This window comes from Poromitra crassiceps (assembly GCF_964638095.1).
Source record: "Poromitra crassiceps genome assembly, chromosome: 18".
Taxonomy (NCBI): Eukaryota; Metazoa; Chordata; class Actinopteri; order Beryciformes; family Melamphaidae; genus Poromitra; species Poromitra crassiceps.
The window spans coordinates 24,094,851-24,118,220 of record NC_139636.1 but is presented as its reverse complement, the minus strand read 5'-3'; the positions used below and the strand labels follow the sequence as shown (position 1 = coordinate 24,118,220).

General features: G+C 44.1%; 2 protein-coding genes across 3 annotated transcripts; both read left to right on the top strand.

The window, feature by feature from the left end:
- The first annotated feature begins 1,967 nt into the window (after positions 1–1,967).
- Positions 1,968–6,739, top strand: LOC310792718 (kelch repeat and BTB domain-containing protein 4-like). Its single transcript, XM_083654446.1, has 5 exons — positions 1,968–2,102; positions 2,737–3,211; positions 3,305–3,446; positions 4,892–4,998; positions 5,091–6,739. Exons 2-5 carry the CDS (start codon positions 2,750–2,752, stop codon positions 5,949–5,951), a joined length of 1,572 nt encoding a protein of 523 aa, XP_083510572.1. The 5' UTR covers positions 1,968–2,102; positions 2,737–2,749; the 3' UTR covers positions 5,952–6,739.
- Positions 6,740–8,014: 1,275 nt separating this feature from the next.
- On the top strand, positions 8,015–22,991 carry LOC310792637 (43 kDa receptor-associated protein of the synapse-like; the record flags this gene model as incomplete). 2 transcript variants are annotated; one of them, XM_083654355.1, is made up of 8 exons in its annotated part: positions 8,015–8,239; positions 8,979–9,317; positions 10,895–11,053; positions 12,311–12,409; positions 12,701–12,823; positions 12,974–13,027; positions 13,141–13,340; positions 22,919–22,991. In XM_083654355.1, the coding sequence occupies 8 exons, from the start codon at positions 8,015–8,017 to the stop codon at positions 22,989–22,991; spliced, it is 1,272 nt and encodes a 423-aa protein (XP_083510481.1). The 2 variants fall into 2 exon arrangements, with proteins under 2 accessions (XP_083510481.1, XP_083510482.1); XM_083654356.1 differs by lacking the exons at positions 12,701–12,823; positions 12,974–13,027 and having other exon boundaries at positions 8,048–8,239.
- Between the last annotated feature and the right edge of the window lie 379 nt (positions 22,992–23,370).

Here is a 23,370-nt window from a genome sequence, read left to right as displayed (position 1 = left end):
TCTTACAGAATGGCAGTTACGTCGGTATATTATGCATAAGAGATTAGATCAGGTCTACGCAGTTCATTGACCGTGACATTTGCCAGGCGGGCGAGCATGCCACTCCAGGCTGCTTGGTCCTCTTCTCCCTCCTGGTACCGGGCCTGGTGGGCAGAGTAGACCATGCTCAGGACAAGACTCTCAAACTGGGTCTGAGTGAGGGGCCTCTTCCTCTGGCCCTCCACTGTGGCCAGCATCTGCACCATGGAGCTCAGGGTTTTGGGAATATTGTCATTGATTTGAGTCAGGAAAGCCCGCCCTTGCCTCATTGATGCCATCTCCTTGTCGAGCAAGATAATGTTGTTGTCCTGGTTGAGCTCTACCCCACCCAGCAAGAACTGCATACAAGATAGAAATTAAGTATGCATTACTATTTTTTTTTAATCCAAGATACTGTTGCAAGATACCATATGTGCACCGAGACTCCAGTAAAGTAAATGGAAGAATGTACCTCGAACATCAGGTTTGCATCAGAGAGCGATGTGCTTATTCCATTGCTCCTGTCTGCAGCCACATCTGATGTAGAAAATACTGATGTTTACTTGTTAGTTTGTTGTAATAAGTTATTGCAGTGGTCTTCAAGGTTAAACTAATGCCAATGCTTGCACCATCAATACGGAAGACCTGTCATTCATGATATTTTTCAGTGCATAACATTACAATGCATGCACTCATTTATTCCTATCGGCAGTAGGCTACTGTTAGTAGGCCTTCAATTTAAACTCACCCTTAAAAATGTGCTCCAACCAAAGCCACAAAATGATCAAGCAGAACTGTAGTTGCAGTTTTATGTCCATTTTTCTCTCGATTATCGACAGATATGTCACAGCATCCCTCTCACCTCTGCTTTGCCTCGGCTACGTTTGTGAATCCAGAGACTGAATACCATGCATTTTTCCACCTTGGAAAAATTGACCAAAAGCCAATTGGCTGTGGCATTCACAGCCACGTTTTAAAATTGTGCTTCTGCATATCCTGCGTATTCTGCGTATGTAGACCTTTGAGCTAACACAACTTGAGATCAGACTTTTGCCATCTTTGCTGCCATAAGATCAAGGACCACAATGGAAATAAGTCTGATACTTTATTGTGCTATCCTTGTCCATGTTTAAAGCTATGATGTATTTTGTATTATTGCTTTTTCTATTGCTGAATCAAATCAAATAAAGCTCACCCAGGCCAGGCAAATTGACAATTGATCTTAAAACCTGGTCCAATTGGTAAAGATGTTATCATGCTCGAACAAAGCCTGCAGCAGACTATTTACATTGTTATTATTAGACCGACACCCCATGGCTGCACCCTTACCAGTTGCCCAAACACCTAAAACGACTCTTCTCAGGAGTTGAGTGTAATTATATCTTGACTTTCTCAAAGTGGTATTATTAGATCAAGAAAAGCAGTTTCTCAAATACCAGATGTAGTAGAACAGCTTCACCACACGGGGCAGCAGCAACCACAGCATGCTCTTTAGAGATCGAGTGACTGCCCACTTTTTCCGCGGTTCCGGTTCCGGAAGTGAACTCCCCAATTCACTATTTTCTCCATAGATAACGTTAGACGTTTCGGAAAATGCTTAACGCTATATAAAGAGTTTTAAGCCTGGAACCAATTAAACCAATCAGCTACTAACTAGCGATTGAGCATAAAACATTTGACTAGGAGCAAAGAGGAACAACTGGAAAGGCGGCAAAACCAAGTCTCGTCAGAGTTGCATAGCGTGTTGCAGGAAGTCAGAGACGCGCTGGACCGAGGGGAGTTTGGAGTACAGATAGCGTAGCTTATTGTTATTTGAACTATTTTGTAAGTGACGTTAACGTAATGGCTGGAAATTTGTCAAACTCAGAATCCGGATCAAACCCTGATCTCAGTGATTACGATGAAGACGATGACGATCATGACTACGATGATGATGAATGGGACGTTGCATTTGAATACGATGGCCGCCCGTATAGATTTGAGCCAGAGTATACGGGTGCAGAACTCATTGAAATTGAAGCGCGGACGAAGAGAGAGCGAGATGAGCAACAGGCACAGGATGAACTTGAAGAAGAAGCTTCAAGGTAAATCTTTAATCTTACGTCTTTCTCAAATGCCAGCTATATAGTAACACAGCTCCACCACAAGAGGGTGGCGGCGGCACGTCGTGCGAGAGCTGAGCGATAGACACATTTATTTACTTCCGGGGAATAGTTCAAACCCCTCTGCTCTGAATATTAAAGTAGTGGAGCTAAAGGTAACTATAATATAGACTTTTCATTTATGTATTGCGATTTGCCGACCCAATAAAAAAAGCGCTTGCCTGCAGTAATAGGCGCCGCAATATCGGCATTCAATTTACACCCGAGGACCGTTAGCTAACTGCTGTGTGCTAACTGTTAATATAACGTTACGACAATACACTGCTAAGCTAACGTTAGCATAGTCAGGCTGCACTGCCTACGCATCACCTAATATTTGTCATCACGTTTGCTCAGGTTTATAAATGCAACACCACAAAGTGTAAAGGCAAGGGCTCGTGTGTCAAATTCACTCTACAGAAGCACACAGCCGCACCCATCCTCACTCGTGAAAGAAACTGCTAATGCTAGCGTAAACTTTAGTGTTTTATAATCAGCTAACTCAGCTGTGAAATGACTTGCAAGCTTCTGTTTCTGTGTGTTGTCATTTATAAATTGATGTTTTGCTGCTTCTCAGGCGATTAGCAGAGATGGATTCCAGTGAGGAGGGGAGCCTGAGTGTGGGAGAGGAGAAGGGAGAGGAGAACTACTTTCTGGGATACACCTTCACCGACCGCTCTCACTCCAGCCGGGTGGTGAAGAGCATCATGGACCTGTGCCTGGAGGATGGCCTGTTCGCTGATGTTACCGTTACTGTGGACGGCAAAGAGTTCCACCTACACCGCCTGGTGCTCTCGGCCCAGAGCAGTTTTTTCCGCTCCATGTTCACATCCAACCTGAAAGAGTCCCACAACCGCAATATTGAGCTGAAGGACGTTGGCGCCACTGTCTTTCAGCTGCTGGTTGACTACATCTATCATGGCACTATTAAACTGAGGGTAGAGGACCTGCAGGATACTTATGAGATGGCAGACATGTACCAGTTGACAGCTCTGTTTGAGGAATGCTCTCGCTTCCTTTCGCGAACAGTAGAGGTCAAGAACTGCCTACAGGTGATTTACTCTTTTGCACTTCCCCAAGCCTATTAGGTGTTCATCAGTAATAATTATGTAGTGTCAGTTTGATGATAACCTCTTTTTGTCCAGGTGATGTGGCTTGCAGACAGACACAGTGACCAGGAGCTGTACACTGCTGCCAAGCACTGCGCTAAAATCCACCTGGTCCAGCTGCATCAGACAGATGAATTCCTCAATCTGCCTCTGTGTCTGCTCTTGGATATCATTAAAGGTATTACCTGTTGCAATTTGTATCCCCATACATTCTGATGTTTTTTTTCTTTTGTATGTTAACATGTGTTTATAATTTTTTAAAGCAAGGAATAAACAAACTAACAAACAAAAAAGGGCACAGCAATAGCCACACTAACTAAATTAAATAGAAAGAAAGATTTTTTATTTTTAAAGAAAGAAAGAATATACACAGCAAAGTTCCATCGGGCACAGCACATCAGTCACCACCCTGGAAAAAAAATGCCAACACCAGGCCCCAAACTTTATCGAACACACCACCTCTATCCTCACTACAAAAAAATCTCAGTCTCTCCAGATGTAGTGTGCCAGCCATTTCACTCAGTCTCAGCCATTGATCATATGTTGGACTGTTGGTGCAGAATCCATTTTAAAAACTACTCTCAAGATTAGCTTTTTTGCAATTACCATCCCAAAAAGTGTGAGGCATTTTTTCATACTTATTGGCAGATGCTAGCAAGCTGGTTGCTTCAAGAATGGCTATGAGCGGATCAGGTTCCCAACACTTCTCAAAGGCCTGAGAGAAACAGTGAAATATGCATTTCCAATATGTGAAAAGTTTACTGCATGACCAGAAAGAATGTGTTAAATTACTGACCATTGACTTACATAGATTACAAACAGGTGAAACATCAAAGAATCTGTGCAATTTTCCCCTGGAGTAATAAAGTCTGTGCAAGGTTTTAAACTGTACAAGATTATGTCTAATGTTGACTGAACAATCATATAATAAACTCCGCAAAAAAAGTTCGGAAACGTTATTTTCGGTCGATTATTTCTTCCCTTTAATAATACCAATTGTTATTGTATTTTATATCGTTGGAAAGCCTGATTACGGTAGTCACCTTTACAATGAAGTACAACTTGTAAGGATCGTGCATTCGTGGAATGAGCAACACAGCTAACCGTTTGCAGAGTTTATATACTCGGCAAACATTCGTCCCGGACCCATACTGCCTCATTTAGTTCTACATTCAGGCCATCCGGCCATGTCTGTCTAAGTCTTGATGTGTTTAACACAACCCTGCTATGTAAGATCTGGTAAAAGAACGAGTACCAGGAGAAAATGTATTTATTGTCTCCAGGGACTCATGCTCGTCTAGGATTTCAAAGTTGGGCCTACGCTTGCTGACGTAGTCTCGAATTTGTAAATATCTAAAGAAACTTGATGCAGGGACATCGTAAGCAGCTTGTAACTGTACAAATGAGGCAAAATTCCCATTAATATATATATATATGTCACCTATATTGCAGATACCTCTTTGTTTCAAAGTACAACATAGAAAAAACCGTATCATTCAGTCCAGGTACAAAGGAATGATTTTCAGAAATTGGAGTACATTCTGATGTCTTCGCCTCTGTTGTGTGAAAGTAGATTTCATAAAAGTGAATCAAAAGTCCTTGTGTCTGTGCTTTGTGCTGCAGATGGCGTTCCGAGCTCCCAGAATCCAACAGTGGCCATCGAGTCGTGGATAAACCACAACAAGGTGGAGAGAGAGGAGTTTTCTTGCATCCTCCAGGAAAACCTGAAGGTAACGAGAGTTGAAAAGCCGTTTTGAAGGGATTGCTCTCATGCAACGTCATTGGTGATTCTCTGTCTCTAATGTCTGTTCTGTGCCCACAGGAAATCGGTGAGAATGTCCACATTTACCTGATAGGGAAAGAGGAGACGCGGACCCACTCCCTGGCTGTGTCGCTGCACTGTGACGAGGATGACACCGTCAGTGTGAGCGGACAGAACAGTTTATGTCACCAGATCACTGCGGCCTGTAAGCACGGAGGGGACCTGTATGTGGTGGGAGGCTCCATCCCCCGCCGCATGTGGAAGTGCAATATGCACACCATGGACTGGGAGCGCTGCGCCCCGCTGCCCAGAGACCGCCTCCACCACACCATGGTCTCCGTGTCCACGGAGGACACAATCTACTCCCTCGGAGGCAAGACCTTGCAGGACGTACTGTCCAACGCCGTCATCTACTACAAAGTGAAGGACAACATGTGGACAGAGACCAGCCAGCTGGACACAGCAGTATCCGGGGCTGCTGGGGTGAATCTGGGAGGTACCATCTACCTGCTGGGAGGGGAGGAGAACGACATGGACTTCTTTACCAAGCCATCTCGTCTTATTCAGTGCCTTGACACCGCCTCTCAGAAGTGCCAGATCAAACCCTACATGCTGCCATTTGCGGGGTGCATGCATGCCGCTGCCCACATGGACGTGATCTTCATCGTAGCAGAGGGAGACTCCCTGGTGTGCTACAACCCTCTGCTGGAAAGCTTCACCCGCCTGCGCTTCCCTGAGGTGTGGAGCTGTGTTCCTTCGCTCTGGAAGGTGGCCAGCTGTAATGGCTGCATATATGTCTTCCGGAACAAGTGTAAAAAGGGTGATGCAAACACATTAAAGTTTAACCCTGCCACATCTGTTGTTTCTGTTATCAGGGGTATAAAAATCCTCCTCACAAACTGGCAGTTTGTATTGGCCTAAGCGGCGCTTCTGGATGTTGACATTGTGGCACAGCCACTCACCACTGGGAATCACAGAAAGCGCCATGCCCCAACCCAAAAAGACCCTGAAATGGACACATCCGATTTTCACAAAGATGGTTTCTGTCATTTTAGGTAGTTATCACATTGATGTAGGTTCAAGTGTTCATTCTTTGATAAGTTAATTGTTAATTAGTTATTTGAAGACATAAAAAGGGGTGGTTGACAGTTGTGACTCCCACTCGCCGACATTTCAATGTCAGTGATCTGAGAACCACGACAAATGGTACCGGACCAGACCTGGACCCATAGTCTCTTCTTTTGAATGGACCCAACGAGACCTGGCCAGGTCCCGGTCGGGCCATCACGTATTCGGGGGGTTCGGGCATACCCGAAGACCTCTAATTCTGACATCAAATGTGGAGACTTGCTGTAAATGTATATTGACCCAGCTGGTTTCTGTATTTCACACTCCATTTTTATTCAACCACAAGACCAGTAAAAGCAGATTAGCATTGGCTTGTATTACCTTTTTTCTTTTGTTTTCTTAGGAAAGAAGCAAGGTCCAACCCATTTTGTTGTGATGTGCTTTCTGTGCACTGCTTGTTTATGGACACGCATGAACAGCTTCAATATAATTTCCCTAACACAAAACGTCCTCCATTATAAGTGTATCACGATGTTCTATGTTAAATATCCTCAGATGTAAATATTGAATGTGCTAGATGTGATAGTTCAATTTTTCACAATTTCTTGTTCTAAGATGTTTTTATTTGTTTTGTTTTGTTTTTTGGCTGTACAGTGTACATGTACCTCAATTAAACCGTTAACAGAAATATTACTGTAGCTATGAGCTGTCAGCTTTTGTTTTGATATCTGGGGGGCCTCTGTCCTCTTATCATGATGACGTAACTAACTCACTATGAATACCAGGTTTATTTCCAGGCATCTCGTCTCAGCTATCGTTAATTTGCCAGCTAATTGGGGATATAAGATGTGTATAATGTTCTAATGGTGCACTTTGTTTGAATGTTGATGCCACGGAAGAGACGTGACTTCTAACCTAAGGCTTTTATCTTGGGATTGGCCAAACATCTTGTGAATGGCAAGGTGAGAGAGAGGCCTTTTGTGTCCTTGGAGAGTAAAAGGGTACTTGTGGGAAAGAAAGCTACTCTGGAGAGGCCAAGGCTCTGATCCCATTGATGTGCTGCAGGAGGCTGTGCAGCTGAAACCCAAGCCCAGTAACATGTCAGACTTTGTGAACTATTCTAGGCATCAGTTGCTGACGCTGAGGTGGGGGGCTGTGGGGGCACATATGCGCCTCCATAAGGACCACCAATAGGAACTCCCAGCCACTGTGAGCACTCTTTGACACGCAGTCCCTCGATGTTGTGAAATAACACTTTTTTATAGCCCGCATCTCACAGTTCATAGATGTTTTTGATGTGAATATTTTAATCTTGCGTTGGGTCAAGGAGTTGTGTTTTGTGTGAAGGTAGATCGCTAGGAGCTATACTGACCTTGGGACTGCTTACTGAGGGCAGAGCGGGGATTCCTGAAGGGACACATGGTCTAGAGTGACAAGGCCATCTGCTGTAGCGCCAGCACTGGGAGGAAGGTGGAGGGGGTTGGACACGGGGGGCGCTGAGAATTCCTTTCGCTGGGGTGTGGAGGGAGTAGATATTCTGGGATATCGCTGCTAGCACTCCATTGGGAAACGTGTTTCTTTGGTGTTTTTCAAGCGGAAATCTGAGGGAGAATTTATGAACACTTGATGGTGAGAGGGGATCATCGCGGGGTTAAACGGGGAAGATATTTTCCTTGCCCTCCAACTCTCCACAAAGTCATTGGTGATAATGGTCTTGGTGTGTTGCTCTTTTACTGCGGTGGATCCAGTTTCCTTTCCATCCCTGCTCGTCCGGAGCAGAGGGAGCTGGATTTGGTAGGCCTTCTGGCACCGACCTCTCAAGACGATCATCTTCGGGGAATCGTCTTTGGAGTCGTACTCTGCATGGCAAGGATTTACTTTCCTGCTCCCTCACTGAAGTTGCACGATCTAAACGAATGAATATTTTTATGAGGCACCTTGTAGCAGAGATGGGCCAGGACCAAACCAAGCAGCAGATCGAGAAGGGCCTTAAGCTATATCAGTCCAATCAGACAGACAAAGCCCTGCATGTCTGGACCAAAGTGTTGGAGAAGACCTCCGATCCTGGAGGGAAGTTTCGGGTTTTGGGGTGCCTCATCACAGCTCACTCGGAAATGGGAAAATATAAAGAGATGCTCAAGGTAAGCCTCCAAAACAATAACCCACACAGTATATAATCAATGGACTGTTGTGTTCAGAAGGTTCCTTGCTTTACTGTATGGAATTAATTTTGGTGAAATTTTGTACACTAACAACGTGACCTTGCTTACATACAAAAGTGTTGAGTCACTGGGTTTGTATTAAACGCAGAATCATACTGGAGCATGAATTAGCTTTCCCTTGGCATCTAGGTTATGCAACCAGCAATGGGGTTATGTACCCGGTTGCTATCTGATGACTGAACGCTACTGAATATCAGTTTATGTCATCATGTCTGCAAGGGAGATACAGTTCATCTTGTAGCAGCATTTGAACAGTATCCAAATGACTGACTAGTAGTAGGAGTTCATCCCCTTACTGTGATCTTGAGAACCGTGGGTTAATTTGTGGCCTTCACAGGATGAGTAAAATGAACGCCCTGCAACCTGAGCGTCAGTGTGGGGCGTCTTGTTGACATCCCTACCCAGTAGTACCCACAGTCTCTCTGGCTAACCCATAGTTTAGTGAGGACTTAAGTGGAGGCCCTACCACTTTGAAATCAAAACTCAAAAGTATTGTAGTTGATTTTTATCTGATTAGATTTAACCTATTGGACTATTTAACAATTTCTGCTTTATTTCATATTCATTTGAATTTAAGGATACCATCTATCTGATTTTGCTGATTTCAGTGCCTTGCCAGCTCTCCATCATGTCACACTCACACCCTCTCTCTCTGCAGTATGCTCTAGCTCAAATTGACACTGCCAGAGAAATGGAGGACCCAGACTACCTGACAGAGGGCTACCTGAACTTGGCACGCAGCAATGAGAAGCTCTGTGACTTCCAGAAAACAGTCTCCTACTGTAAGACCTGCTTAAACATGCAGGGCACCACTGTCAGCCTGCAGCTCAATGGCCAGGTATGTCTTAGCATGGGCAACGCCTTCCTGGGCCTCAGTGTCTTCCAGAAAGCCTTGGAGAGCTATGAGAAGGCCCTCCGCTATGCACACAACAATGATGACAAGATGCTGGAGTGCAGAGTCTGCTGCAGTCTGGGAAACATCTATGTCCAGCTTAAGGTACTGTACTACCAGTATCATTTTTATTTATATGTGTGTTGTTTGTATGTGTGTGTGTGTGTGTGTGCGTGTGTGTGTGTGTGTATATATATATATATATATATATATATATATATATATATATATATATATATATATATATATATATTGTTTTGAATCCAGTAGTAGATGAGGATCCCTAACACCTGCAGCATTTATTCATACAGCATTATATATATATATACATGTATATATATATATATATATATATATATATATATATATATATATATATATATATATATATATATACACACACACATACGTACATACAGATCCTTTCCAAAAAATTACAATATCATGGAAAAGTTAGATTTTCCATAATTCCTTTCAAAAAGTGAAACTTTCATAGATTATAGATTCATTACACACAAAGTGAAATATTTCTAGTCTTTATTTGTTTCATTTTTCATCATTTTGGCCTACCGCTCCAGAAAACGCCCAAAACAGCATTTCAAGAAATTAGAATAGTGTGAAGAAAATCAGCAGTTACTTCTCAGTTATGACTGACTCCAGCCTCAGTCCACTCCCTCTGAATCTCCGCCAAATGTTTTAATCGTCTTTGCTTGACAATTCGCTGAAGCCCATGGTCATCCATGGTATTTCCATGATATTCTAATTTTTTGGAAAGGATCTGTATATACATACACACACTATATATATATATATATATATATATTTTATATATGTATACTGTATATATACACACACACACACACACACACACACACACACACACACACACACACACACACACACAGTTATGACTGACTGTATATACATACACACACTATATATATTATATATGTACTGGAGTACAGCATTATTTTTGGCTGAATTTCTTTCATCAAAAAAATTCATCATTATTTCATCCCTTGCACGAGGGATTGTAGACAAGGAGATTGAATAAGGGCCTTTTACAGTGTTGAAAGAAATCTGAAATACTTTGTTGAGTGTATATTTCTCAACTGTTTTCTTCAGGTAAAGCATTCATTGGATTCGCCATGTGCGAGTTGATTGTGCAATCAATATTGATGCTGTCAGAGTATTTGCAGAGTATGATAACGCTGCAGAGCATTTGACTAAACATCATCAACGGTTAGCACATGCAATACTCTGTGTATTGTGAAACAAAGGCGGAGTGAGTAGACTGGTGGGGGGGCTTATGTAGCACCCTTGACACCAGAGATTTGTAAGAGTAATCCCCTGGCTTCCCAGGGAGGATTGGTTTCAATGGGATTGTGATGAAGTGGCGTTCAAAGAATGCACTCATATGTCACGTTACTTTATGAAACAAAAAATAGAATATGCCTGTCAGTAATAGACACACACGCTAACAAACGCACATTTCTTCTGATCAGATCCTTTGTATGAACACTAAAGTTGGAAAGCTCATGGGAAGAGAATTACAACCCGAGTTAACGCCAACACCATATCTAGTATCTAAATGGGACGTTTGCCTAGGACACTGATACTGTTACTTGTGGGAAATAACGGGCCATCGGAGGTCTCACTCATCGAAACATGTGTACCAACAGGACTACGAGAAAGCTCTGTTCTTCCCCTGCAAAGCGGCTGAGCTTGTCAATGACTACGGTAAGAGTTGGAGCCTCAAGTATCGCGCCATGAGCCAGTACCACATGTCTGTGGCCTACAGGAAACTGGAGCGCCTGCCAGACGCCATGGAATGCTGTGAGGTATTGTTTTATCACTGTCCAACAGATGAGGCCAGACCTCTGAGGCACGCTTCATCCCCAAAGACAAACTATTACTGAGCTCATCTAACCAATGGAGAATGCAATTGTCACAGTTTGGTTTCCTCACCAACCTGAGGTCCCCTGATGCCTTTGGCTGTTCTGCTGTTGGAGCTGCAGAGATAGATGTTGTGCTAGTGACAGGTGCGGGGGCCAGTTGTTGTGCCAGGCCTTAGACCCTGACAAAAATATGCCTACAGAGGTGCTGGTTTAATGTGTTAATGAAGAGAGTGGCTTTAGTCCTAACTCCGTTCTAATTATGTACCGAGGACACACACAAAAATGACATCATTGCCTTGGTGTGCAAAGATGTTATAGTAACGAGGCAGAAGGATGCAGTTCAGATTAATTACTTTTGCCCAAACGCATTTAGCCAAACAATTTACTCATGTTCTCATGCAATAATGTCCCATGTTTTCTATCACTTGTCAATGTTTTGTTTTGTTTTGTTTTTACATGTGGGCTGTACAGTACAAAGAGAAAGACATTGAAAACTCAAAATGAGATAACTGAATGAGAGTTCTAATTGTAATTTAGGCAAAGCCTTCAATTTAAGAATGTACATAATGCTGCTGGCATCGTCTAAGACAGTGTGATACTTTGTGATCCTAATAAATTCTAAAGCTAGAAAGCAAAACTCTCTTTCATTCCATTCCAATCAGATACAGTGTGTGATTTAGTTCACTGGCAATGAGAAAGATTGCCACATAATGTTTGCCTGAACTTTTACCCCCAAATAAGTTCTACATCATAGTAGTGGTATTATAAAACTTACCCACTAATAATCATCTTGGCTATCTTCAAAATCACATTTCTCATCATTTCCAATTCAGTGTAGTATCCTAACATATCACAGATTAGGGGATGTTGATTTTGTTACTCAGAGGTTCTGCACAATAGACAATAGAACAATCTACAAGACAAACAGGCTCAGACAGAGGACATGAAAAGAAAAAAACTAAAACAAACATATATGTGCTACCAGCTGCACAAAGTGTCCATGTGTTTACAAGAGACGTGTATAGGATCAGGATGGGATCCCACCTAAGGGGTCCAGCCGCCATCCGTCGTCCCTAGCCTCAGTCACTTATCATTCTTGACCTCATCAAAGTAGGCCAGAAACGGCTCCCAGATAGTAGAGAACCTTTGAAGTGAGTTGGTTCTCAGGGACCTGAGTCTACTAACTTTTTTTTCTAACAGGAATCTATGAAGATTGCACTCCAGCATGGTGACCGTCCTCTGCAGGCACTGTGCTTACTAAACTTTGCAGATATTCACCGCTGCAGGAGCGACGCTGATGTAAGGTGCCACCATTTGTGCAAGTTTGCTTAGCTTTACAAAATTGGTAGTTAGAGATACATATTGTATCATTGATTCATAGAGTACATATTGCTTTGTGGATGCAATATAAGTATTGGCTTAATATTCAGGCTGTGTGTGTGTGTGTGTGTGTGTGTGTGTGTGTGTGTGTGTGTGTGTGTGTGTGTGTGTGTGTGTGTGTGTGTGTGTGTGTGTGTGTGTGTGTGTGTGTGTTTGTGTGTTTTACTGTTTGTCACAATTTTAATTTAGTGTTTGTCTTCTTCTGTCCAGAAAGCATTCCCTCGTTACGAGTCCGCAATGTTTATTATGACTGAGATTGGAAACCGTCTTGGAGCGTCACAGATTTACCTGGGGGTTGCAAAGTGCTGGATTCTGCAGAAAGACTTTGACAAGGTCTCTTCATTTAGTAAAAACATATCAATCTTTTCTTCTAGCTACAAATGTGCATACAGTATATAGTATTGCAAAGTATTACTCTTGAAACTGAAACTTGTTTTAAGTTGATGAGCACTATTTATGTATCATTCACTGTTGATCTCCCAGGCTCTTGATTCTTTGCAACGAGCAGAGGAGTTGGCTGACGGAATCGGAACCAAGGTATTTGAAGTTCAGAGTTGTAGGACAAAATGTTGCAGGTTTATTGCTGGCGTATAGTACACAAGCACAATGTTTGCATGTCATGTTGACTGTCTTTGTCCTGCATCCCTTAGCTGTGTACACTGAAGGTGAATTGCCTGAGTGAGGGGATTTTCCGAAGTCGGGGGCAGCAGGAGGAGCTCAGAGAGCAGGTGGTGAAGTTCCTGCAGTGTGTGGAGGAGCTGGAGCTCTACTGTGGAATGTGTGGCGAGTCCATCGGGGAGAGGAACCAACAGCTGCAGGCCCTGCCCTGTTCCCACATCTTCCACCTCAAGTAGGTGCTTTCCCTCAACATCTTCTTCTTACTCTCTCCTCTTTTTTTCATCACATAGGGTTAGACATTTCAGAAATGACAGGAACGGTTGGCTACGATTGGTGATGTTCTTCATCCAAAGAGCTCGTCCAGACTGATGTAGAGCTTATTTACACTTTCAGAGCTTGCGTCAAATAAATATCTAGTCAAAGACATATTTCAAGTGGCGTCTGGGTAGTGTAGTATTCAAAGTATAGTCTTGTTATGTTACAAATACATACTTCAGCATGCGCTGGGACGCGTCATCAGTGATGTTAACTGGGGTCGTAAGGTGTTTCGGGTCTGTCACACATCATACACCCTCGCCCAGTAGACCCAGCCGAGGCCGATTAAGACCCGCATCCCAGAAGCAGCCGCTCACGGATCAGCCCTCCTACTCTGTCTGCAACGTTGCCCGCGGAAGGGCCGATCACACCCAATCCGCTGCAATAGAGCTAGTGCTACATCGCAGCATTGCAAGACCCTTCGGTGCATGGAGGCTCTAAGGCGCTATGGGTTATCTCCCGGCCGCTCACCTCCTTCGTCTCACCAGGCCCTCCCGGGGCAAAGGCATCCAGAGGCAGAGAGGATGCCTCAAGGAGGCCTGTGCGTTGCACGTCATTCGGCTGCGCCGAGCACCTCGCTCTAGCCTGAAGGACCCCAGGCCGCGCCGATATTTCTATATATATGTCTTTATACATCTTGGAGGGGATCTTTTAAGTTTAATAGTCTTTGAATTATATTAATATGACATGAGTTTCTATTAGCGTCCGTTACACAAAAACAGCCGGTAGAAATACTTCTTTTGTACTTCTTAAGTAACTATACTTCTACTTAAGTAAAAAGATTGTATGTACTTTTCCCATCTGTTTATCAATACCGTCACCGTGTACAATTAGTTCAAATGCATGTCGACAGATTACATGTGGTTAGAAACTGGCGCTTGCTACCGATCACAGCTATAATGCCTGCTGCTCTAAAAGAAACTTCTGGAATTGCTGAACTAGAAAGTTTACCACAAAGGGACTCAAAGCCTCAGTCTTCTGATCCGATATCAGACACCTTATCCATTAGGCCAGGTGGTTTCACTGCTGGAACAGGGTAACTTCTGATTTATTTGCCACTAGAAAAAGGTTGTTAAGTGTCTAAAAGCCCTTAGCCTCAATCAAACCAGCCACACCTGAACAGTTAACAGGCTGTGATTAGGCCTCACATCCGTTTGCCCTTTGCCTGCTGAGAACCTGCTTTGGTGTTTTCGTTCCTGAGATTGAGACTGAGATTTATTAGATGACCTTTGTTTAGTTAAATTGTTGTCCTGCTTTGCTGTTTATTTAAACCGTTGTCATCATTTGCCATTCAATCATCTGCACATCCACTACTACACCCTTGAAACATCTCCCTCTGGCCCTCAGACTTTGATGGGTGTGCCACTTGCCAAGGCTTCAAGTGTAACCAGCAGTCCCTCCGTTTTTTTAGCACATGGTCCTTGGAGCTAGAATAGCCTTGGCAGTGGACATGGATCAGAGGAATCAGCAGCAAGATGAGAAACTGATAAGGAGATCCAAACTGGAGCCAAAACCATCAGAGTAAAAACGGCTGACAGAAGCTCACAGATGGAACAGAGCTTTTCTCGTTATGCCCTATGAACAATGACCTGTTCACCACACACACACCCATGATCCACTCCCAGACTACAGGATATTTTCCTGAAGATTTTGAGGCCGAAAATCCTAATTGTGAAGTGCAACTTTCTTTTTCAAATCACACACTCATATTTCTCTCTTATCTCCTTCATGTCAGACCTACTTCAACAGTCAAAAAGAAAGAAGGTCCGCAAACTGAGCTCCGGTTTACCTTTTAATTAGCCATCCACAAAGACAGTGACCAGTGGCGTGCCGTCCATTAGGCGAACTAGGCAAATGCTAGGGGCGCTTGAGCCATTAGGGGCGCCAGAGAGGGTAATTTTTATTTTATTTTTTAGGCCTACTATTATTTTACAATAGTAGACAAAAAATAAGCACAACAACGTCTTAAGTCTTTAAATAATAGTGAAATCATTTTTCTAATTCTGGCTTTCTGGCTGCCTGGGCTGCAGCACTTTCACCATGGTCCCTAATCCATACCACCCCACCCCCTGCGCGGCCGCGCCCCCTTCTACCTGCTCGGAGCTTTCCCCCAGAGTGGGGGAAGGCCAGGGAGCTGGAAGGTGTGTGCTGAGGGTGCTGCAGCACCCCCTGGTGGCAAGAAATGGGATTTTTGAAATTGTTGGATTTGGCTGTCTTGTGTTTATACCACCAACAAAATGCATTAAAAAACAGTTTGTGCTTCCCAGCTCTAATCTTATTTCATACGCTCTCTCTTCAAAAGTGTTTGATTTTCATCATAATCTGGTTTTCCATAATAATAATAATAAGTTCAGTGTTTATGCCTGTGTTGCTGTCTGTTGTAGTGTAAAACGACTAAAGGGAGAGCAGGTGCTTACATGAAAGTGAATGAGAAAAGGAGAAGATACTGAATAATGACATCACAACAGTATAATCCTAATGTTAATTTAAAATTAAATATTCTTCTAAATATGGATGAAAGTCCAAAAAACGTCAAATTTTCCAAAACGTCAGCACCGAGAGTCCCTTCCTTACAGCACCCCCTACCTAAAAGTACTTCCAGCGCCACTGGGGGCGATTCTGAGCCTGCACTGCAGTGGTGGAATTAGCTGCGATATAATTTTCAATTATATTTTCTTTGGGGGGGCACCAGCAAAAATCTTGCCTAGGGCACCAACTTGGTCAGGCACGCCACTGACAGTGACGTTTCGAGCTAATGCTAAGACCTACTTCAACAGTCACAGATCAAGGTTTGAAGCTACAACATGAAAAAAGTACAAGAGGAAGTGGGCTATAGCTCACTCAGATAAACATGTGGATGATGTGCAAGGGTTGTTGGTTCAATCCTAGCCTCAGGCAATGGCTTAAGAAGTGTTTAAATTATAAGATGCCCCAGTGATCCTTCTTTATCATCATCAGTAGTTTGAACACTGATAGAAATTAGCTGATGAAGGAGACTAGTCAGTCCCTGACTCTAGCTCAACTCACTGGTACAAATCTCACCTGTCTCACTCTTTAGGCTGTGTTATTGTCAGTGTGAATACAGTGTGTAGAAATCAGACACTGACTGAACTCCCTAACAGCTCATAGCTCAGTCGACTGAGCGGCTGTGTCACTGTCTCTGTCTGACAGGTAGGCTGTTGGTTCGATTCCCGATGGAGGCGACATATTACAGCACTGCCCTGTCTTTAACATGACCAGCATAGCACCTCCTACAGGCAGATACACAGAGCGACACAGCGCCTCCTACAGATCCACAGAAATGGACACTGTGGACAGACTGCAAAGAGATCCAGACATGTCATATACTGAGTCTAGAGCCGTTTTTCAAAAAGTAATTTTTACGCCTAGCGGCAGCAAGCTCAGTCACATATAGCGTACTTCCGTTGTCAGTAAAATCTCAGCTCTCTGTGGTTTTCTGTCTCATAACCCTCAGCTCATGTCTCTGCAGAGGTCAGGGGGGGAGAACATCCCCCCCCTTAGATCCAGGCAGTGCCAGCTGAACGGGAATCGAACCCACAACCTCTGGCCCCGGTGTCCCTGTGTGTATTATTCCTTCACACCACCAACTGCCCTTCACACTCACAGCTCTTCTCCGGGCGCTCTTGTCTCTTCCCTCTGCCTGTCACCATTCAAAACTGACTGAGGCTCGAACCCACGACGCAAAAGTGGCTGAGGTCTCAATATTGCCGGGCAGCAAGCCTACTCCCTGTGCCACCAAGTCAGACTGATTGAATGAGGTTTTCTCGGGGCTTTAAATGACTCTTTCCTCTGGCTGTCGACATTCAAAACTGACCGAGGATCGAACCCACAACCTCAAAAGTCGCTGAGGCTCAACCCACAACGCCCAAACTGCTAGACAGCAATCCAACTCTGTGAGCTAGTGGTTAAGACTAGAAGATTAAAGTATAGTCTTTATGCATCTTAAAATATGTTTTGAAGGGACCTTTTAAGTTGAATAGTATTTGAATTATATTAATATGATGTGAGTTTCTATTCGCCTTGCACAGAAAACCTTTTACTTTTATACTTGAGTACATTTCAGAGCCTGTACTTTTTTCCTTTTACTTGAGTAATTAAGTTGAATCAGTACTTCTGCTTTACCAGTCTTTTTTTTACACAAATAACCGTACTTCTACTTAATCAGAGCAACAATGTGATTAAATTTGGAATGACAAGAAAAAAATACACGTCTGTGCAATAGGCTAAGTAGGCTTAAATAACTGGTTCCATATAATGAAGTATCTCATGCTTGTTGATTTAATGATTGTTTTGCACCTGCTGCTCACGTTTGAGATACTTCTGGCTCGTCTGGAAAGAAGGTGGGAGCAGCCGAGTACAGTCAGCCAATCAGAGGCAGAGAGGGGCGGGTCATGCCTTCGCCTAGCCTTCGCCATCATGGGAAAAAAAATCACCCGCGGCGTCAACTCCTTGTTGTGAGGAATGAGGAAATGCCATTTCCTCATTTAACAGTGCTTGTCCCTCATCTAGCAAAGCCCTCTGCAGGCTCACCCGAATGAGTTTTGAAATGGAGGAACAATAAAATGTCCCCCCACCGACATGATTGCAAGTTCTTGGTAAACGACACGATAACGTTTTGGACGTGTCTTCTGATCCTTCTCCATTAGGCCAGGTGGTTTGACTACCGGAACAGGGTAACTTCTTATTTATTTGCCACTAGAAAAAGGTTTTTGTTAGTCAAGTCAAGTCAAGTTTATTTGTATAGCACATTTCATACACAGAGGGAATTCAAAGTGCTTCACATAAAATGGATGACAGGAAAATAAAAGAATAAAAGAAGAGAATAAAATGGACATTTAAAAGCATCACAACAAAACTTTAAAAAAAGTGCATTAGGCAACAGGCGCAGCAGTTGCAAAAAGAGCTAAAAACTTATAGAGGACTCATTGGGTTTGCATAATAGAATAAATCAATTTATCTATATTGAGTCCCCCGACATCATGACTATAAACATACACACACATAAAACTCAGGTCTGGGTAAGTCAAGTCAAGTCAAGTTTATTTATATAGCCCTAATTCACAAGCATGTCTCAGAGGGCTTCACAGAAAGTATGTCTAGCTAATTCTAGCTGACACAACAGTAACATGAATATACAGAATAAAGATAACATTTGAACAATTGATAATATAGAAAATATAGGAATGAGGGGAGAGCAGAGGAGAGCGCAGGAGAAGGGAGAATAGCAGGGGGAATGTGAGAGAGTGATGGGGTGGGGAGGGTATAGGAGGTGGGGAAGGAGCCAGAGGAGAGAGCAGGAGAGGGGAAGGGAGGGGAGGTGTGGGGGAGAAGAGAGCAGGGGGAGGGAGGAGGTGGGGAGAGAATGAGCAATATAGACGGAGGAGAGGGGGGAGGTGGGGAGAAGATAGGTAGGAATGTGGAGGAGGAGAGAAGGAGAGATGGGGATGCAGGGGAGGGAGAGCCAGGGTAGAGAAGCAGGGGGAGCGTCCCACATCCCCCCCCCCCCCCCCCAGAGAGGACAGAGAGGAGGAGAGAACAGAGAAGGAGAGGTGGGAGGGTGCAGGGGAAGGAGTGCAGGGGGAGAGGAGGAGAGAACAGAGGAGAGGTGGGAGGGTGCAGGGGGAACGCGGGAGGAGGAGGCGGGGGAGGGAACAGACCTCTCCGCCCCCTCCTCCCCCCCACCCCGAGAGGACAGAGAGGAGGAGAGAGCAGAGAAGGAGAGGTGGGGGGGGTGTAGGGGAAGGAGTGCAGGGGGAATGTGAGAGAGGGGAGAAGACAGGGAGGAGGAGAGAACAGAGAAGGAGAGGTGGGAGGGTGCAGGGGAGGGAGAGCAGGGGGAACGTGGGAAGGGGCGGCGGGGGAGGGAAGAGCATGGAAAGAGAGGGGGCGGGGGGGGGAGTGGGAAATGTGGGAGAGTGGGGAACAGGAGGGGGAAGAAGGGAAAGGAGCGGGGGAAAGAGAAAGAGAGGGGGGGGGGAAGATCAGACAACTGACTACTCTAAGCATTAACCAGAGCTAGCTGGGACATAGTATCTAGCTAGTCTACAGCCTAATCTGGCCTATCCTACTCTGCTCTAGTCTGATCTTTGCCTAAACACTATAACAGGTCAGCCTTAGGCTGTAGCTAATCTATCGCCTACCTAAACTGTTCTAAACCAACCGGCAGCCCTCGACCAGTGATGAAGAGCACCGATGCCCCCCGCCCCGGCCCCCCGCCCACATAAGGCGTGGGAGAGAAGGCCGGGCCGGGAGGTGTCTTCTTTTCCTCTATACTGCAGTTTGGACGCCAAGCATACCCCCGCTTGTACCTTGTGTCATCTGTTGCCCGTCGACAAACAGGCCGTTTTTTTTCTCTAAACCTTGCTTAAAACGAGGCTCTAGTAAGCTCCCCTTACGCGTGCGTCCCTCCTGACGCATCACCTCACCCTCTTGTGAGTATATCCGTAACCATCCCCAGACCTGGGTACGGTGTCCTCTTTTCCTCTATACTATCTATGTTAAGTGTCTAAGAGCCTCAGTCAAACCAGCCACACCTGAAAAATGACACCCAGGTGGTGCTAATTAAGTGTCTTAAAGTGGTAATCCACAACAGCTGCGCTGCATCGCTGGATAAGGTAATCTCATCATGAATGGAATTTATAAGGGAGAGAAGTCTTCCTCAGGAAACCTGGGTTACATCATAACCATCCGTTCATCTCTATGCAATCTAAATCCCATAGAGATAGGCACAGTGCTTATCTCTATGCAATCTAAATCCCATAGAGATAAACACAGTGTTATTCTATAAAGTCTGGCCCGCTGACTTAAAGATGGATGCAGTCAGATTATTTAAACAATCTTTGAGTTGTACCAAAGGTTTGTGGCTTTGTGTTGTTATTATTGTGGAGGAATCTTACAAATTGGACCTTGATGGTATGCAAACATGGAAAAATGCCCATGGATTCTATTACCATTAGCCTACATGAAACAATGTAAGATAAATCAAGATCGAAATGATTGCAGTAGCTTTGAATTTAGAAACTGAGAATCATGCAGTCTTATTGAGATTGTTTTTTCTCAGGGCTTTAAATGACTCTTTCCTCTGGCTGTCGACATTCAAAACTGACTGAGGACTGAACCCACAACCTCAAACATGACTCGAGTCTCAATAATACTAGGCAGCAAGCCAACTCTCTGCACCACCAGGCCAGACTTCTTAAGGTAGGTTTTCTCAGGGCTTTAAAGCACTCTTTCCTCTGCTCTGGCTGTCGCCATTCAAAACTGACAGAGGCTCGAACCCACGACTGCAAAATTGACTCAGCTTTCAAGCATTATGTGCACCTTTTTTGTGGAGGGAAAACATACACAAATTATGAATCAAAGTATAGTCTTTATGCATCTTATAATATGTTTTGAAGGGATCTTTTAAGTTTAATAGTATTTGAATTATATGAGTTTATATTCACCTTGCACAGAAAATACTTTTTACTTTTATACTTGAGTACATTTCAGAGCCTGTACTTTTTTACTTTTACTTGAGTAATTTAGTTGAATCAGTACTTTTACCAGAATCTTTTTTACACAATTAACTACTTAAGTAAAGAAAGTGTGTACTTTTCCCATCTCTGCTGTAATATGTCTCCTCCATCAAGAATAGAACCAATAATCCACCTGTCAAGTAGCAACACAGACACAGTGACTCATCCTGGTGAGCTATGAACTGTTAAGAGTGGACCTTCTGAATTCTACACACTGTGTTCACACTGACAACAACACAGAGCATAAAGAGTGAGATAGGTTGGAATTGAACGAGTGAGCAGCTGTTTATCTGACTGAGCTAGAGTCAGAGACTGTCTAGACTCCTACATCAGCTTATTTATATCAGTGTTCAAACTACTGATGATGATAAGAATAGCATCACGGGTGCTGCCTGAGGCAGGGATTGAACAAAGAACCTTTGAACATCATGCAACATCCACATGTTTATCTGAGTGAGCTATAGCCCACTTCCTCTTGCAAAGCTTTCATATTGTAGCTTTAAACCTTGATCTGTGACTGTTGAAGTAGGTCTGACAAGAAGGAGATAAGAGAGGAATATGAGTATGTGATTTGAAAAAGAAAGTTGCGTTTCACAATGAGGAAGTTCTTTACTGGACTTAAGAGCCTGAAAATCTTCTGTAAAAATCCTGCAGACTTTTTTTTTTAAGACGATTTTAAGATTTTTTGGGGGGCATTTCTGCCTTTATTTAGATAGGACAGGCAGACAGGAAAGGTGAGGATAGAGAGAGAGGGGATGACATGTAGCAAAGGACCTCGGGTCAGATTCGGACCCGAGCCTCCGTCGTATGTGCTACCAGGTGAGCCACCAGGACGCACAGTATCCTGCAGTCTTTGATATGTCACCTGGACCAGATCTTTCCAGGTATTAAATCGGCTGGGATCCAGTAGATCTGGATGCTGATTGATCTGTGTGAGGCCACCAAACAGGTTTCCTCAATTCAGGGAGTGGCCATGGGTGTGTGTGGTGAACACGCCATTGTTCAGAGGGCATAACGAGAAAAGCTCTGTTCCATCTGTGAGCTTCTGTCAGCTGTTTTTACTCTGATGGGTTTGGCTCCAGTTTGGATCTCCTTATGAGTTTCTCATCTTGCTGCTGATTCCTCTGATCCATGTCCACTGCCAAGGGTATAAAGACAATGTGCTAAACTGAGGGACTGCTAGTTACACTTCAAGCCTCGGCTGCTGCGTGGCCTCGTCTGCTCTATTGGCATGCGCAGCGCACAATAGTCACATGACTTTCCATGATGTTTCCTCCCATGGAAGTGAGTTCCCCATTAATTTTCTCCATAGACATTTCAAAACATCCTTATATAACAAGTTTTAAGACTGGAAGCAAACCAACCCGTGACCTACTGAATCGTGAGTGACCATAAAACATTTCAGTTGGAGCAAAAACAAAAAATAACAAGCACTTGTTCTTTTTTATGTTATTTGACAAATTGTCGGTGCACCTCACTGTGTAGAGGTACAGTATCACCGTTGGGACCAGGGTTCAATTGTGTCTAACAGACACAATTGGCTGTGTCTGCGGGTGGGAAGCTGGTGGGGTATGAGTCCTGGTCACTGCACCAGTGCCTCCTCTGGTCGGTCGGGACGCCTGTCCAGGGGGGGAGGGGAACGGGGGAAATAGCGTGATCCTCCCACGCATTACGTCCTGCCGGTGCAACTCCTTACTGTCAGGTGAAAAGAAGTGGATGGCAACTGCTCATGTATCGGAGGGGGCATGTGCTAGTCTATGGCTCTCCCCAGATCGGCAGAGGGGATGGAGCAATGACAGGGACAGCAGAGGGAATTGGCCAAGTACAATTGCGGAGAAAATGCATATTCAAATGCAAACAAATGCATATTTCAAACCGGCAGTACTAGCTCTTTTTTTTTTTTATCTCAACAGGTCCACAAATAATGCTGTTTACACTCATCTGTTTTATCTTTCAGGTGTCTGCAGACAAACGGGACAAAGGGTTGTCCCAAATGTTGCCAGTCCTCCATGAAGCCTGGATTTGTGTGATTGTACGGCCGTGTTTGTGCGTTGGATCTGCAGGACACAGCGTGATGCTCCAACTTCAGCTACACAGGCTCCTGAATGAACTCTGAGAAGCAGGTTGCCTCTGGATGTGCTGACTATATACTGTAGGAGGGGTGGTCATTCGCTGCTCTGTGCCGAGGACGTCGAACAGAACCAAGAGGCCCAGATTGAGGATCTGAATGCCGGCACCCACGTCTTTACTGGTTCTTTACAGATGCTGTAAATGACAGTTAACCAAGAAGGCTTTTACATTTTTACATAAGAAAGCATTACATTTCAACATAAGCTGAAGAAGAAATCCAACATCGTTTCGGATGACTTTAGAATACAGTTAAAAAGGAATACGAACAGAAAAAGTTCA